The sequence below is a fragment of the Physeter macrocephalus genome, chromosome 4 (assembly GCF_002837175.3).
Source record: "Physeter macrocephalus isolate SW-GA chromosome 4, ASM283717v5, whole genome shotgun sequence".
Taxonomy (NCBI): domain Eukaryota; kingdom Metazoa; phylum Chordata; class Mammalia; order Artiodactyla; family Physeteridae; genus Physeter; species Physeter macrocephalus.
In genome coordinates this window covers 33,095,905-33,112,928 of record NC_041217.1, presented here as the reverse complement: position 1 = coordinate 33,112,928, position 17,024 = coordinate 33,095,905, and the positions used below count along the sequence as shown (strand labels likewise).

At 42.4% G+C, this 17,024-nt stretch overlaps 1 protein-coding gene and 1 pseudogene across 1 annotated transcript in view; both read left to right on the top strand.

The window, feature by feature from the left end:
- Window positions 1–3,510: 3,510 nt before the first annotated feature.
- LOC129392008 (40S ribosomal protein S15a-like) lies at window positions 3,511–8,592 on the top strand (annotated as a pseudogene).
- Window positions 8,593–8,855: 263 nt separating this feature from the next.
- FLVCR1 (FLVCR choline and heme transporter 1) overlaps window positions 8,856–17,024 on the top strand; it is a 38,164-nt gene continuing 29,995 nt past the window's right edge. The window contains exons 1-2 of the mRNA XM_007109756.4: window positions 8,856–9,593; window positions 15,003–15,147. Of these exons, the coding sequence (XP_007109818.1) occupies window positions 8,856–9,593; window positions 15,003–15,147 (883 nt within the window). The remainder of the gene's footprint in view (window positions 9,594–15,002; window positions 15,148–17,024) is intronic.

Genomic DNA, 17,024 nt, shown 5'->3' with positions numbered 1-17,024 from the left:
TTTGTATTACAAAGAATTTTAATTGTAGTTGGAGGCAGAAGCTAGTGTTGACTAAACAGGTTTGAGTGTGCTAAGGCTAACACTAGAGGGAGGGAAAAGTCCGGTCCAGGACTGTGACAAGTTTCAGGTGTTCTTGCAGAGTCCTTAGAATATTTGTGGTTTGGCCCAATTCAAAAGTCCATGGTTCCATCCGTGTGTGAGGTTCACCTCCTTAATGGCTTCCTGGCTCCATTTTAAAACCCCTTGACCTAAGTGAATCTATTTTATTTCACATTTCACAAAACCTTACCAAGGTCTTACTTCATTCCCACTCTAAGGTTATAGGATACAACACTAGGCATGCACAATTGTGGCGAACTATGTAAAATTAAATTTAAACTGTGTTTAGTTACATTTCAGAAGGAGAGAAGGCATGATTTAATGTGTAATATAAATTTTAAAATTTTACAATAATGGAGCAGGCTATCTTCCTAATGTTAGTCACTGCCACCTAAAAGCATTTACCAAGTTAGGTGCAAGTGATTCTGTACGGCATGAACTGCCAAGTAAAAAGCCTTTTTAAGTACTGAGGGAGTTATAAAATAAGATACTATATGATACAGTCCCTGGCTTTAGCAAGCTCAAATCCAGAAAAGGGATAAAATATGCAAAGGGAAGTTAAGTAGCATTTTGCCAGGAAGAGTTTGGCGAGTGGCTCTAATAGTGCTACGAGGTCAGAGAGAGAGAGGTCTGTAGGGGCTCCAGTGATGGAGAAAGACTAAGGAAGGAGGTGGGAACTGAGCTGACTTGGACCCTAAAGGATGGGTAGTTAGGCCTAATTGAGAGAATATGGAGAGCAAATCTTAGCAGATCATGAGGACGATTGCATGATAAACATGCACATGGCATCCTGGCTGCACTGGAGGATTAATGTGGTGTGATTTATTTTCTGCTCTGCCAGTCCTCCTCTGCTCTAGTTATTGTCTCCACTCTGTACACTCAGCCATGCCCAGCTCCTTCACTACTCCTGACCAAAGGGGCACTGTCTTAGCGAGCTCACCCTCCCAAGCCTGGACACGAGGAATTTGACTTGCTATGGTAGTGTGAAAGAATTCCAATCCAAAACAGAACTGGAGGAGATAAAATGGAGAAACTTTCGCGTGTGCCCTCAGGAAGACAAAATTAAGAACTAAGAGACTGATTTCCCATAAATGACTGATTTGTCAAAAACTGATAGTGTGGGAATTTTCTCAGATGATGGAGTTGGATCCAAGGTAGTCTCCTATTGACCTTGGGAAGTTTAGCCAGAGACAGGCAAGGAAGAGGACCCAGATGGTATTGGTCTCACAAAGTGGACCGAATTGAGCTTTGTTTGCATGACTTGTTGGCCTGAAACAAATAGACTACTAGATATTTTTCCAGCAAAGATGGGTTTATTCAGATCAGCAGAGAATCGCAATTCAGGGTCTGCAACCATGGCGAGCCACATGCAAGTTCCCTGTACAGTAAGGAAAGGAGAATGCTTTTATCGAGGGGAGAAAGAAGTTGGGAGGGCTATAGTAGACAAAGAGTCCGTGGCTTTTCATTGGCTGAGTCCTTGTCAGGAAAGGAGTCTTTCTTCTTCCTGTTGAACTCTGCTCTTGCTGCAGGGTGTGAGAGCGCCTCCTGCTGGTCTCCCAACTCTATTTAATTGAGGTTTCTGTTTATTAATTTTTTTGCTTACTTTACAAGAAAATGAAGAAATCATAATATAATATTTTTGGTAATGTTTTTGTAATCATAATAATCAGTATGAATTTTGTTAGTTTAAATGTATGAATGGCTAAGAGACCCTGATATATTAGAGAATCTGACTTACTAGACTTGTGATTTTAATTTATATTTAATTGCTATTCCACTTGTAGTTTTTGTTGTCCTTTTGTTTGTTTGTTTATGTATTTATTTTTGGCTGATCCGCACAGCATGCAGGATCTTAGTTCCCTGACCAGGAATCAGACCTGTGCCCCCTGCAGTGGAGGCATGGAATCTTAACCACTGGACTGACAGCAAAGTCCCCCACTTGCAGTATTTTTATTGGAAAGCTCTGTATAGGGAAAACTCTTCCTCCCATGTGTTTCTTCTTTACTCTGACACTACTATCACACTGACAACACTTCCGACACCAGATGTGTGGGATTTATTTCCATGTCAGGCAATTCTGTGACACCCTCTGAGTGTCCAACAATTCAACTCAATTTTGACACTATCTACCTGGAGATAGCATCAGATCCCACAGGTGAAGATCTCAGTCCCACAAAACTGCTCCTCTCCCTACTTCGGATGACAATTGCAAGTCCAGGTTGTCTCCTGTGCTTCTGACCAATTGATTGACTATAAAACAAGGTTCCCATGACCCCATCCTTGGTTTTGATTAATTTGCTGGAGCAGCTCACAGAACTGAGGAAAGCAGTTTACTTACTGTTTACTGGTTTATCATAAAAGGATAAGATAGGGCTTCCCTGGTGTCGCAGTGGATATAAATATATATTTATAATATATATAAATATATATAAATATATAAATATAAAAATATATATTTATATTATCTCATAGCTGTAAAAGAGTTTCTTTGCAAACAGTATTTCACTGTTTAAGAAAATTTGTTTTAATCATAAATTTTGGGGCTTCCCTGGTGGCGCAGTGGTTGAGAGTCCGCCTGCCGATGCAGGGGAGACGGGTTCGTGCCCCGGTCTGGGAGGATCCCACATGCAGCGGCTGGGCCCGTGAGCCATGGCCGCTGAGCCTGCGCATCTGGAGCCTGTGCTCCGCAACAGGAGAGGCCACAACAGTGAGAGGCCCGCGTACCGCCAAAAAAAAAAAAAAAAAAAAAAAATTTTGGACTTATTAAGTTTGCAAGTAGTGTTTAAAATACTTTGGATGATTTGTTTTGTTAGATTTTTAGCAGTGATGCATTGGTAGATGTAGCATTTGCCAGTTTCACTGTGTACATATTCCCATTATGGTCAATTTCACACTACCTACATGATATCACTGAAGCTGAGATTGAAATTTGAAATTAGCAACTTTAATACATTTTGTATTGATTTAAACACAAGTAACCATGTTTTGTTTTGTTTTCCTGAGCACAAAATGCTCCCTTAACGTTAAAAAACAAACAAAATAAGCTCAAATGACTATGGCTGGGGGTAGGGGAGCCATCAGGGGTAAATGTGTGAATGGAAATCTCTTCTTTAAATTTGTTGTTATGAATCTCACCATCTTTAAAACCAACATGCCAAATCTGATAAATTCATTCAGGTAAAGGGAATAGGAACAAGATGTAATATAGATAATTTAGTGTGATTTGACATTGGTTATACTTAAATCACTCAATAGGCAAATTTTAAGCCAGATTAGGAGAGGCAGGATCTAATTTAGTAAATCCGTGCAGATGTTTTAGGGTGGAACGCTCTTCCCACTTCAGAATTAAATCCCTAGCACATCTGCACAAAAATGTACACATGGTTTCCACCATCTTTCCGTGCCACTATAATGGTAGGCATGAATGTCCTGGCTGATGCTCTCAGGAGCAGCAACAATGCCAAAAAGAGGCCCAAATGTCAAATCCTTACCAGGCATTGCTTCAAAGTCATTGCCTGGTTTCTAATTGATGTTGAAGCATGGTGACATTGGTAAATTCAAAGTCATTGATGATCACAGAGCTGGGAGAATTGTGAACCTCCCGGGCAGTTAAAGTGTGGTGTGATCAGCCCTAGATTAGGTGTGTAACTCAAAGATATAGAAAAATGGCTGAATAATCTGCTCCTATCCTGTCAGTTTGGTTTCATTGTGCTGATGAACTTAACTGGCATCATGGACCAAGAGGAAGCAAGACAAAAACACACATAAGGGAAAATCCTTAGGATTCTTTTTCTAGGAATGTAACATATAGATACAGATAAATCACTTCAATGGGGGGAAAAGTACACCATGGGAGGATTCTGATTTCCAGCTTCCTCCATGCCTCTATTCCCAATTTAACCTTTCCACAGAGTAGAACAGCATTGCCTTGGCCGCTCAGGTGAACAGACATGGTAATAGTGGTGCCAATTGAAAACAATGTTGCTAAAATTGACCCCTCTCCATGAAACATGGATTTTACATCTAAGGACCTTGTTCTAGTTTGTATCTTACCCTCTTAGACTTCAGGAAACCTTTGCTCAGGAATAGCCACATCACTCTTAATAGTATCTTGGACCTTGGCTCCTGAGTGTCATTCAGATCTCATATCACTGAACATATTACTCATTCAGATTGGTCTGACTTGGCATTTCACATCCATAAGGTAGCTCAAACTCATCTTGACTCCCAGCCAAGTGATGTTCTCAGTACTGTCCTCTCTGGCAGAGATTAAGTTTCGTGTTCTGTTATATATCCATGATATAAAGTACGATTCATGCCTAAACTGGTACATAAGTATCTACCACTGAAGCCTCAAGAGAGAGGAGGCAAGGTTAAGAGATTAGAATGATAATACAAAGAGATACTGCTGAATTTCCCCCTTTCTGTACTCCATTTGTTACTTTATTGAACTTTGTTGAAAGAGGCATACAAATTTTGTCAAATCCTTTCATTGGAAATATCTTACTTTTCATAAATCATAGAAACTTAAAGTCAGAAGAAATCTTAGATCTAACATAGCTCACTTTTCCATGGAGTTTGGGAATCTTATCCACAACATACCTAGTCCAACACAGATTTCATCTAACTCTTGTCTAGATATGTCATGTGGTGGTCCATTCAACTGTTGGCCACTTCCGATGACAAGCAATCTCCCTCTTGTGAGGTTAAGGGTAATTAGTATATGCCATTGCGTACTGCCCTTTAGGGACATCCTCAGAGCATCTTCCAGGGAGGGACTTTACCACCATAAATTCCATCTAAAAGAACTTGCAGTAGCTCTAGGACAATCCAAGCAGGTTTAAGTAGACAAGATGGGATCAAATCTAAGATAACACGAGAATGAGATATGACTTTGAGGAGATATGAGTTGATAATAATGGCTATAGATAATATTTTACCGAGTATTACTATACATCAGGGATCAAGGCACCATTTAAGTACTTTATATTTAAACATTTAGCCATTTATTTCTTACAACCATCTCATGAAGAACATTGTCCTCATTTTCCCTGTTGAAACTGAGGCACAGAGTAACTAGTCCAAAGTCATGCAACTAGTCAGTCGAAGAGCTAGGATTTGAATCCAGGTCATTTGGCTCTGGAGCCTGGATCCTTAACCACTATAGTAGACTATCTCAATAACTGTAACTAAGAATGCCTAAACCATCTGCGAGGTGTTATTTACTCACTTAATCCTCATAACAACAATCTAACGAGGCATGCACTATTACAGAACAGCTAAGTAAATTGCCCAAGTTCTCACAGCTAGTGAGTACTGAAGTTGGAATTCAACTCCAGGTAGCCTGGCTCTAGATCTGATACTCTTCTCCACTATTCTAGATCCTCTTGGTGGTATGCTCCATGTAGATGATGATGGTGTCAGATACAGAACTTTGTTAAGTGCAGGGAAGACAAATGACAAGGTGGAAAAGTATAAGATAGGCACCAGCTGGTAAAAGCGTAGAGGGAAATTTTTTTTTTTTTTTTTTTTTTGTGGCACCGAGCAGCATGCAGGGATCTTAGTTCACCCACGAGGGATCGAACCTGTGCCCCCTGCAGTGGAAGCGCAGAGTCTTAATCACTGGACTGCCAGGGAAGTCCATCATGGAGGGAAGTTAGATGCTAACTGGTAGCCGGGACACTCAGAGGACTCGCGACTCCCAACCCCAATCATTCTTGCTAAGGACATAGAGAAGACAAATTATCTCTAAACAGATGGAGCCTAAAGAATCAGAAAGAATGGCCTCCCTGCAGGAGTGCATTCAGGAAGCTCCCTCTGTGCAGAAAGGAAAGTTATCTTTCCAGTCTGGCAAAAGACAATCTCCAATCTTCACTGGATAATGGGGAAATGAAGCCTAATATAATAATTTGCCACTTTTTGGTTTCAGGAAGGGGGTGAGAAGTTTGCAGATACCTGAATGTTTACTGTGAACATGTGGATTGGAGGTACTACTGGACAAGTAAAGAAAGGTCCGTTTAAAATTCTGCTCATTGGTGATGATCATTTTGAGATGTGTAGAAATATCAAATCACTATGCACCTGGAGGAACTAACATGTGTTGTAGGTCAATTATGCTTCAAAAAAAAAAAAAGAATCAAAAATAAAATAAAATTCTATCCATTGGATTCCCTTTTAAAAAATTTATTTATTTTATTATGTATTTATTTTTGGCTGCGTGAGGTCTTCGTTGTTGCGCTCGGGCTTTCTCTAGTTGCAGCAAGTGGGGGCTACTCTTCGTCGAGGTGCACGGGCTTCTCATTGCAGTGGCTTCTCTTGCTGCAGAGCACGGGCTCTAGGCGCGCAGCCTTCAGTAGTTGTGGAGTGCAGGCTCAGTAGTTGTGGTGCACGGGCTTAGTTGCTCCGTGGCATGTGGGATCTGCCCGGACCAGGGCTTGAACCTGTGTCCCCTGCACTGGCAGGCGAATTCTTAACCACTGCGCCACCAGGGAAGTTCCTGATTCCCTTACTGAACAGGTTTTTGTTTGTGTGTGTGTGAGCTATGTAGAAGGTTTCATGGTTCGTGAAGGTATTAAAAAAAAAAAAGCCTCAGAATAAGGAATAGTGAGTTGTACTGAATATTATGCAATGCAATTAGTCCATTTTTCAGAAATCCATATAATAGATTTCTTAACTAAGAATGAAGTCCTTTGGATTCCACATTTAGTTATTTGTTTGTTCATTCAGAGCACGTCACTCAGTCATCTAAAATAATATCTCAATCAGTGTTTAGAAAATCATATTTGCAGAGGAAATTTACAAGTTTTTTTAAAAAAGAAATGGATTCTCTTTAAAAATAAGTAATTATTTAAAATATCCAATGCTTGTTAGTTGCAGTCATTCAGTAAATATTTATTGAACACCTACTGCTAAGTATTGTTTCAGGTTCTCAGTATACAGCAACAGCAGCAAAGCAAAAAAACTTTCAGCCCTGCCCTCACAGAACTGACGTTTTAGTGGGGAAAGAGGAAATAACCAAAAAAAAAAAAAAAAAAAAAACCACAACAAAAAAAACACATTTTAGAGAGTGCTAAGCATTAAGAAGAAAAATGAAGGGGGTTAGGAGTGGAATGTGCAATTTATATAGGATGACCAAGGAAGACATAAAATGCACATATTCCTTCAGGTTTAGGATTATGTAGTATTTCACCTGCACTGAGACGTATCTGATATATTTTTATATGTTACCAAAATAATGATGTTAAGAGGCAATAAAAAGAAAGTGTACTGAGTTTTAGGGTTCTAGGTAGCAACACTTTAAAAAAAAATAAATTTATTTATTTATTTTTGGCTGCATTGGGTCTTCATTGCTGTGCGCAGGCCTTCTCTAGTTGTGGAGAGCGGGGGCTACTCTTCGACGAGGTGCATGGGCATCTCATTACAGTGGCTCTCTTCCTGTGATGTACCGGCTCTAGGCTCATGGGCTTCAGTAGCCGCGGGGCCCTGCCTCCAGAGCACAGGCTCAGTACTTGTGGCTCACGGGCTTACTTGCTCTGCGGCATGTGGGATTTTCCTGGACCAGGGCTCGAACCTGTGTTGCCTGCATTGGCAGGCGGATTCTTAACCACTGCGCCACCAGGGAAGCCCTACCTTTTAAGATTAAATCCATTGTGAGATACCCCTAGTTTCAATTCCACTTTAATAATGAATACTTGGAGTCTTTTTTTTTTTTTCCTTCAAATTTAGCTTCCCAAGAAGTAGCAGGACTGACTTTTCCTGTAGTCCAGGAACACTTACAAGGCTATGTGTGCTCTTGAGAGCAGGCAATATGTCTCATTTTAATTTTTTATTCCCCAGAGTCCATGACAGTGTGGGGCACATGCCTTTCAAAGCAAGTTTGGTGCTTGGAAGCCACTGAATGTGTGTCCAGTAAATATTAACTGCAAGTGTTGGTGCAAGGGAGAATGCTGAGCAACAGGGCCTGCTCAGGCACAGCACATCCCAGAGATTCCAACTTCACAAGGGCAGATTTCTGAAGAAGTCTCTTTATTTGGATCAAAATGCTTTCTGGTGCTTTCCCTCTGCCGAGACAGCACGAATTTATGAAACGTGCTCCTGTCTGCTCTAAAGGCAGCGTCCGATGTTGACAGCTGCATTGGGCCGAGAGGCCAAGTTCGTCCTCTGCCAGTGTTAGACCTGTCCCTAGCGGAGCCCCTCTAGGTGGAGAGACTCATGTCTGCCTCTTTGTCTCCCCCCTGTTTCTCCTAGCCCCTCGTTCCCAGTCCCGAGTTGCCCAATCCAAAGGTCGCCTCCCGCCCGCCCACGCCCCGGTCGGAGGACTTCTGGCCACAGCATCCACCCAGGAGGAGAACACCTAGCACAGACCTCCAGCGTGGCCTTCCTCCTCTACCGCCCCGCACACTCACTCCCGCCCCGCCCCTCCGGAAGCTCCCCGATTGGCTCCGGCTGGCGAGGGTGCCGCTGATTGGCCAGGGGGCCTTCACCGCGCAGTGACGCTGCTCTCTCCCGGTCCGGCCTGGCCCTGAGTGACCGCACGCCGGGCCGCGCACGGGGACGAGGACTTCGCCTACGGACTCAGGCAGCGAGGGTTGCGGCTCCCGGCTCAGACCGAGGCTCAGTCGGCCGGGGAGGGGGTCGCAGGAGCAGTGGGCCGAGGGGTAGGGGTTGGGGTGCAGGGAGGGCCTCGGGTCTTGGGCTGGGGGTGCAGGGCTGGGAGGAGGGCGGGGGCGCCAGGCGGCTCCGGGGAGCCCAGGGACATGGCACTGCCCGACGATGAGGAGGGGACAACGGTGGCGAACGGGCATCCGCCCGCGAACGGATACCTCCCGGTCCCGGGGGACGCGCCCGCTGGAAAGGTGAGCGCGGAGACGCAGAACGGGCCCAAAGCTGGCTGCCTTGCCCTGAATGGGGTCTCTCGGGACAGCCCCAAGGCCGCCTCGGGAGCTCTGGACAGGACAAAGACTCCACTGGCCCCGGAGGAGGAGACCCAGGCCCGGCTACTGCCCAAGGACCCCGGCGAGGAGACGCCGGCGGTCGAGGGCACCCTGGTGCCCCGGACTTTGCTCTCCGCGCGGCGCTTTTTGGTGCTACTGATCTTCAGCCTGTACTCGCTGGTGAACGCGTTTCAGTGGATCCAATACAGCATCATCAGCAACGTTTTCGAGGGCTTCTACAACGTCTCCTCGCTGCACATTGACTGGCTGTCCATGGTGTACATGCTGGCCTACGTGCCCCTCATCTTCCCTGCCACCTGGCTGCTGGATACCAGAGGCCTGCGGCTCACCGCCCTGCTGGGCTCCGGCCTCAACTGCCTGGGCGCGTGGATTAAGTGCGGCAGCGTGCAGCAGCATCTCTTCTGGGTCACCATGTTGGGCCAGTGCCTGTGCTCTGTGGCCCAGGTGTTCATCCTCGGCTTGCCCTCCCACATCGCTTCAGTGTGGTTTGGGCCCAAGGAGGTGTCCACAGCTTGCGCCACCGCCGTGCTAGGTAATCAGGTAAGGACTAGGGTAATAGATGAAAATCGGATCCTGAAGGACCAGCTAAAACGTCATAGGCCATGTGAGCTAGGTATATGGATGCACCCTTAGGAGGCATCCTATAAGTGAAGGAGAGGAGATGAGCAGTCGTGAAATAGGAAGCAGTCCTGGATTAAAGAGGGGTTTTGATCTATTTGTGAAGACAGACCTTTCAAAACCAGTTTAAAATGACTACCTGGTCATCGTTGAGAATTACCTGTAAAGTAATTAACTGTACAGGCCCATATCTAGGCCTAACATCATAGAAAACTTGTCAGTGCAATAATGAATGAGTCTAAAGTAGGTATTATTTTTGTCATCAGTGTATTCTTTGCAAAAGGAAGGTGCTGGGTTCTGGGAAGTTTGTTCTTATTTTGAGTGGTCCACGTAAACAGCTTCTGTTTAATTTTATACATTAGCAGTCAGCAGAGTGCCTGGTACATAACAGACATTTGTAAATGATTGCTAAATAAATCTAGTGATAAAGACCTCACAGCATTACTGAGTCGTATTACCAAATTTTAATGGTAAGAGAATGCAATACAAATCATAGATCATAGAATCCATTGCAAAAGCGTGGCTTATTTTGCCAAGTCTCCATTAAACTGCTTCCTAGACTTGCCAACACCATAGGTTCAAATTCATTAGCATTCCAGTAGCATTATTAGGTAGAATTTGTGTGTGTTTTAATTGCAGAATGGTCCTTTTACTGTAATTTAAATTTTGCATATGGAGTCCTATGATACTTTATGTAAATTATATTGAGTGTTCATTCAGCTTGAGGAGAATCAAGTTAAAAACCTGTATAACAAGGGACTTCCCTGCCGGTCCCATGGTTAAGACTTCCCCTTCCAATGCAGGGGGTGCGGGTTCAATCCCTGCTCAAGGAGCTAAGATCCCACATGCCTTGGGGCCAAAAACACCAAAACATAAAACAGAAGCAATATTGTAACAAATTCAATAAAGACTTTTAAAAGAAATTGCTTAAAAAAAAAAAAAAAGACCTGTATAACAAAAATGTTACCTCTCTCTATACATATATCATGTAGCTATGTAACAAAAGAATGTTACTCTTTTACTTCTGGTCTAACACTTGTTTCAAGATCACAGTAAGATCTATTTAAATTCCATGTAAAGACTAACTCTAATGTGGGCTTATTGCTTTATATTTATTTCCTTTAAAGGTACAGAAGAAGGGATAGCTTGAAATATAGTTGTATATCCAAAATAATTTGTGACTGATATTTTAGTTGGTTGCTTCTGCATGTTTGGATAGGAACTGTTTCCTTAAAATATTTTTTCATTTACGAAATTATATGCAAGATTAATACTTCATTGAGCATGATGGAAATATTATCAACTCCATATCTATGGATTATCTATTTCATGGATAATAAATGGAAATGTTTTCTCATAGGCAGATTTCCCTCTAACACTTAGCACACCTTGGCGCCTTCCTCCTACATTCTCCCTAAGTGTTCGAATCCTTCCTTGGCTCTAGTAGCTCTGCACTTGCTCACGATCCCCAAGTATGCATCTTTAGCCTAGATTATGGAGTGATCATTCATAGTAATATTCAACATTATTGAGCATTCACTAAACCTGGCACCATGCTAAGTACTTTACACACATTGTTTCATTTAATTTAATTATGTAAGGTAGGAACTATTAGTCTCCTCATTTTATATATACAGAAGCTGAGACTTGGAGGGATAAAATTATTTTCCAAAAGTCACACAGCTAATTAGCAGCAGAATTCACACTCAGGTCTGTCTGATTCCTGAATCCTATCTTTTAACTACCCATCTACTGTGCGAAGTCTCTAACCTGAGAGAACCTTCTAAAAAAAATTTTTTTAAAAATTTTTTAGCCATGCTGCACGGCTTGCAGGATCTTAGTTCCCCAGGCAGGGATTGAACCCAGGCTCCATCAGTGAAAGCACCAAGTCCTAACCACTGGACTGCCAGGGAATTCCTGAGAGAACCTTTTAAAACATAGAGCAGATCATGTCATAGCTCTGCTTTGAACTCTCCAGTGAGTTCCCATAGTAATTAAAATCTAAATTCCTTACTCTGGATTACAAAACCTTACTAATGTGTTTTTGGTTCCTTAAACAACACTAAGCTTGCATTTTTCATAAGGGCCTTTGCAAAAACATTCTCTCTGGAATGTTCTTCCTCCTAGGATCACATTGTTATATCCTTATTATCATTCAGCTCTCAGTTTAAATTCATTTTAAATGTCATTCAGTGGCATTTCTTGAGGATCCCATTTAGAGTTGCCCAGTCACTGTCGTATTACATCATTGTACTTTAATCCTCTATGTAGTGCTTATCACTGTCTGATATATTTATGTTTATATATTAATTGTTAATTATTACTCTTCTCTGATCCCCACCGTTAGATTGTAAGTTTCATGAAATAGGCACGTCGTCTGAATGTACAGCATTCATTACAGTGCCTGGCACATTGTAGATTCTCCATAAAAATTTATTCAATAAATTAATGAGCTTCAGACTTACGTAGATACTGGTCAGCTGGATAATTCCACTTGACTATCCCATATGACCCCACCAATCAAAATTTACCTTGTCTCCCAGCTCATTACTCTTCATTTCTACTGCCACCACCTTAGCCTTGGCCACCCGTAGCTCTCACCTAGAGCTTGCTAACTGATTTTCCTATCTTCAGCTCTTGCTCTCTTTCCTCTATTCTCCACATTCGTCCATTGTGGTCTTTCTAATGAGCAAATCTGTCCTGGACACTCCCTTGCCCCCTGCAGTGTCTTCCATTGCCCCTAGGAAAAAATTCAAACTTCTTAAGCGTCAAGTGAGACCTTCCAGTTCTGCCTCCTGCCAATTCCTCAGCATCACCTCTCTGCACAGCCTCCATTCCTCATATACAGACTCTTTCTATGCTCTGAGGGGACTTGTGCACTACTTACAGTTTCTCACAAGGTCATGCTCTCTCCTTCCTTTGTACATGATGTCCCCTTGACTGGGAACATTTTTTTTTTAATTTAATTTTATTTATTTTTTTATACAGCAGGTTCTTATTAGTCATCCATTTTATACACATCAGTGTATACATGTCACTCCCAATCGCCCAATTCATGCCACCACCACCACCCCCGCTTTCCCCCCATGGTGTCCATACGTTTGTTCTCTACATCTGTGTCTCTATTTCTGCCCTGCAAACCGGTTCATCTGTACCATTTTTCTAGGTTCCACATATATGCGTTAATATACGGTATTTGTTTTTCTCTTTCTGACTTACTTGACTGGGAACATTTCTATTTCACTTGGCTAACTCTCATTTCTTATTCAGATCTTTGTTCCTTCAGGAATTTTTCCTGAACCCCAAGTCTATACAAGGTGCTCCTCTAAAGTACTCTCTTAGCTACGGTGACCATATGTTCCAACTGGCCTAGAATAGTCCAGGTGTACATCTGTTGTCCAGTACAACTGCTCATGGGGTCCCTTTCACTCTGACTAGTGTTCTTGCTTGAATGATCAATTACATGATCTTCCCAGTCATGACACCCTCTACCTCTCATCACAGGACTGCTCTTACTACACTTGTAATTACCTGTTTAACTGTCTCTATCCAGCTTTTCAAAGGGAGCAAATGAAATATTTGGTAAATGTTACTCTCTCTGCCTCAGCCTCCTTTTTGAAACCTATCTTGGGCCCTTCTGTCTCATCTCCATCCCCCAAAGAATCTGAAATCTCCCTCCACTGAGCCTCCTTTAATACTTTGATTTTATTTCTCTTGTTGTGATTATCATAGTCGGCCTAATTTTTTTTTCCTGAGGTGAAATTCACATAAAAAAATTAATCATTTTAAAGTGTGCAGCTCAGTGGCCTTCAGTACCTTCACGATGTTGTGCAGCCATCACCTATATCTGGTTCCAAAACATTTTCATCTACCCTCAAAGAAGACCCAGTTCCCACTAAGCAGTCACTCCTCATTCCCCCCTCTCTAGCCCCTGGCAACCACTAATTTGTTTTTTTGCTATGGATTTCCCTAGTCTAGATATTTCTTTTTTTTTTTTTTAAGAGTATTGCTCCTTTTTAAAAAAAATTAATTAATTTATTTATTTTTGGATGTGTTGGGTCTTCGTTTCTGTGCGAGGGCTTTCTACAGTTGCGGCGAGCGGGGCCCACTCTTCATTGCGGTGCGCGGGCCCCTCACTGTTGCGGCCTCTCCCGTTGCGGAGCACAGGCTCCAGACGCGCAGGCTCAGTAGTTGTGGCTCACGGGCCCAGCCGCTTCGCGGCATGTGGGATCCTCCCAGACCAGGGCTCGAACCCGTGTCCCCTGCATTGGCAGGCGGACTCCCAACCACTGCGCCACCAGGGAAGCCCCTAGATATTTCATATAAATAGAATCATACAATACGTGACCTTTTGTGTCTTGGTTCTTTCATTTAGCAAGTTTTCAAAGGTCATCCATGTTACAGCATCTATCAGTATTTCATTCTTTCTAAATAATATTTCATTGAATGGATATACCACATTTTGTTTATCCATTCATTCATTGATAGACAATTTGCTTGTTTCCACCTTTTGGCTATTGCAAATAGGGCTGCTATGGATATTCATGTACAATATTCAATACCTGTTTTCAGTTTGGGGGTATATACCCAAGAGAGGAATTGCTAGGTCATACAGTAATTCTATGTTTAACTTTTTAAGGAACTGCCAAATTGTTTTCCATGGTGACTGCACTGTATTACAATCTTATTAGCAGTGTACAAGGGTGCCAATTTCTCCACATCATGACAACATTTGTTATTATTATTATTTTTTTTAAATTATAGCCATTCTAGCGGGTATGGTTTTGATTTGCATTTTCCCAGTAACTAATGATATTGAGCATTTTTTCATGTACTTGTTGGACATTTGTACATCTTCTTTGGAGCAATGTCTGTTCAGGTCTTTTGCCCATTTTTGAATTGGGATGTTTATCTTTTTGTTGTCGAGTTGTAAGAGTTCTCTATATATTCTGGATGGTAGATCCTTATCAAATATATGATTTGCAAATATTTTCTCCCATTCTGTAGGTTGTCTTTTCTCAGCATTTTTTTGTGTGTATGTGTGTATTTTTATTCTCCTTTTTTATTGTAAGTAGCCAAAGGGTAAGGAGTGTGTCTTACACAACTTTATAGCAGCATCATTTGGATGGTTGGAGCTTAGTAAATGTTCATTGAATAGGGAAGACATTTGACAGCAATTTTCCTTTAACGGTATGGTAAAAAGACATTAGAACATGGTGCTTTAGATCTTACGAAAGGACCTTGCAATAGTGGTTGTCTGTATGTTGATTAAATACTTTTTTTTCCTCTTATAATAAGAAGAAAGAATTAACAGGACTGTTTATTTTACAGCTTGGAACTGCAGTCGGCTTTTTGCTGCCACCAGTGTTAGTGCCGAACACACAGAATAACACACGACTGCTGGCTTGTAATATCAGTACCATGTTTTATGGAACTTCAGCTGTCGCCACACTTTTATTTATTTTAACGGTAATTGGTAAGTGAATTATTTTCTCTAAAGCTTAAATAGATAAGTGCATGACAAACATATGAAAATAAAAATAACCAACCCTGAAAATTTGTACTGGTGATATCTCAAGTGCTATTTGCTTGTTTCATTCTTGCTGTTCACTTTCTTGTTTAGGTAATGAATGCTGCACGCCTAGGGATATGTTATGGTCTGCTACATCCGTTTTAATATTGTAAAGGGTTTGAAGACTAATTCATCTCATTTATTTCCCTACTAACTTTTCTTTCCTGATAACTGTTGGTTTCAAACATATTACCTGCCTCCTCTTTGCATATCCGTCTACATGTCTGCATCTTACGCTAACCTCGCCAGGAACAAGTTCTTGTCATGCTTTGAAATGATGCAAATAGGCTACAACCTTCCTTAAATGATAAATCCTTCCAGGGATCCCCAATTTAACAGTTAACTGCATCTGAAAATGTTGACCAGTGAATGATCCTGGGCAGCAGCAAGCTGTTCAGCAGAATTTCAAACTGTGGCAACTATCTGCTTGTTAGGCCACTCCAGCAAAGCACCACTCGTCCCCGAGTCCTCTCGTCTGGGCCTGTCTCTTGAAGCAGTCAGTCAAAATCAGCTGCAAGCAGCCATCAACAGTTTGGAAGAAGGTTTGGGAAGGTCTGCTTTTTAAAGTTTATTTTTAATGGGAAACAATTTTGATTTCAGGGAAAAGAATAGGTGAGGCTTATTTAAGTAATAGAGCTGCTAACATAACTATAATATTGCCTTTTGGGCACTCAGTATATCTTAAATTGATGTGAAGAAGAAAGGAACTTTAAAGTTGAAAGGCCATCTTTTAATCATTAAAATTTATAATTAAATTTCATTATAGCTGGAGTTTAAATTTTTATATGTTAATTTTTACCATGGTTGTAACAGTAATGAAAAATGCAAGTTTTTTTATTATCACCAGATATAAAATCCTCAGTTTTCAAAGAAAATGTATGTTAAAGACTATGGAGTGTTTTGATAGAGATGCCTTTATTTTTTAAAATTTTATTTATTTAATTAATTTATTTTATTTTTGACTGATTTATGTCTTCGTTGCTGCACATGGGCTTTCTCTAGTTGTGGCGAGGGGGGGCTACTCTTCGTTGCAGTGCGCAGGCTTCTCATTATGGTGGCTTCTCTTGTTGCGGAGCACAGGCTCTAGGCGCGCGGGCTTCGGTAGTTGTGGCACGTGGGCTCAGTAGTTGTGGCTCGCGGGCTCTAGAGTGCAGGCTCAGTAGTTGTGACACACGGGCTTAGTTGCTCGGTGGCATGTGGGATCTTCCCGGACCAGGGCTCGAACCCGTGTCCCCTGCATTGGCAGGTGGATTCTTAACCACTGCGCCACCAGGGAAGCCCAGAGGTGCCTTTACAGATGAACTGCTGGACCCAGGGATAGGAAACTCAGTCCACATATTTTTAATTTCCCTTAAGATAATGAACAAAATATTCTCTTGGTAGCATTTAAAGTATTCTGGGGGTTTCCCTGGTGGTGCAGTGGTTGAGAATCCGCCTGCCGATGCAAGGGACACGGGTTCGTGCCCCGCTCCGGGAAGATCCCACATGCCGCGGAGCGGCCGTGCGTCCGGAGCCTGTGCCCCGCAACGGGAGAGGCCACAGCAGTGAGAGACCAGCGTACCACAAAAAAAAAAAAAAAAAAGTATTCTGACATGTCCAATCTACCTATGATTGGTTTTTTTTTTTTTTTTTTTTGGTGGTATGCGGGCCTCCCTCTGTTGCAGCCTCTCCCGTTGCGGGGCACAGGCTCCGGACGCGCAGGCTCAGCGGCCATGGCTCACGGGCCCAGCCGCTCCGCGGCACGTGGGATCTTCCCAGACCGGGGCGCGAACCCGGTTCCC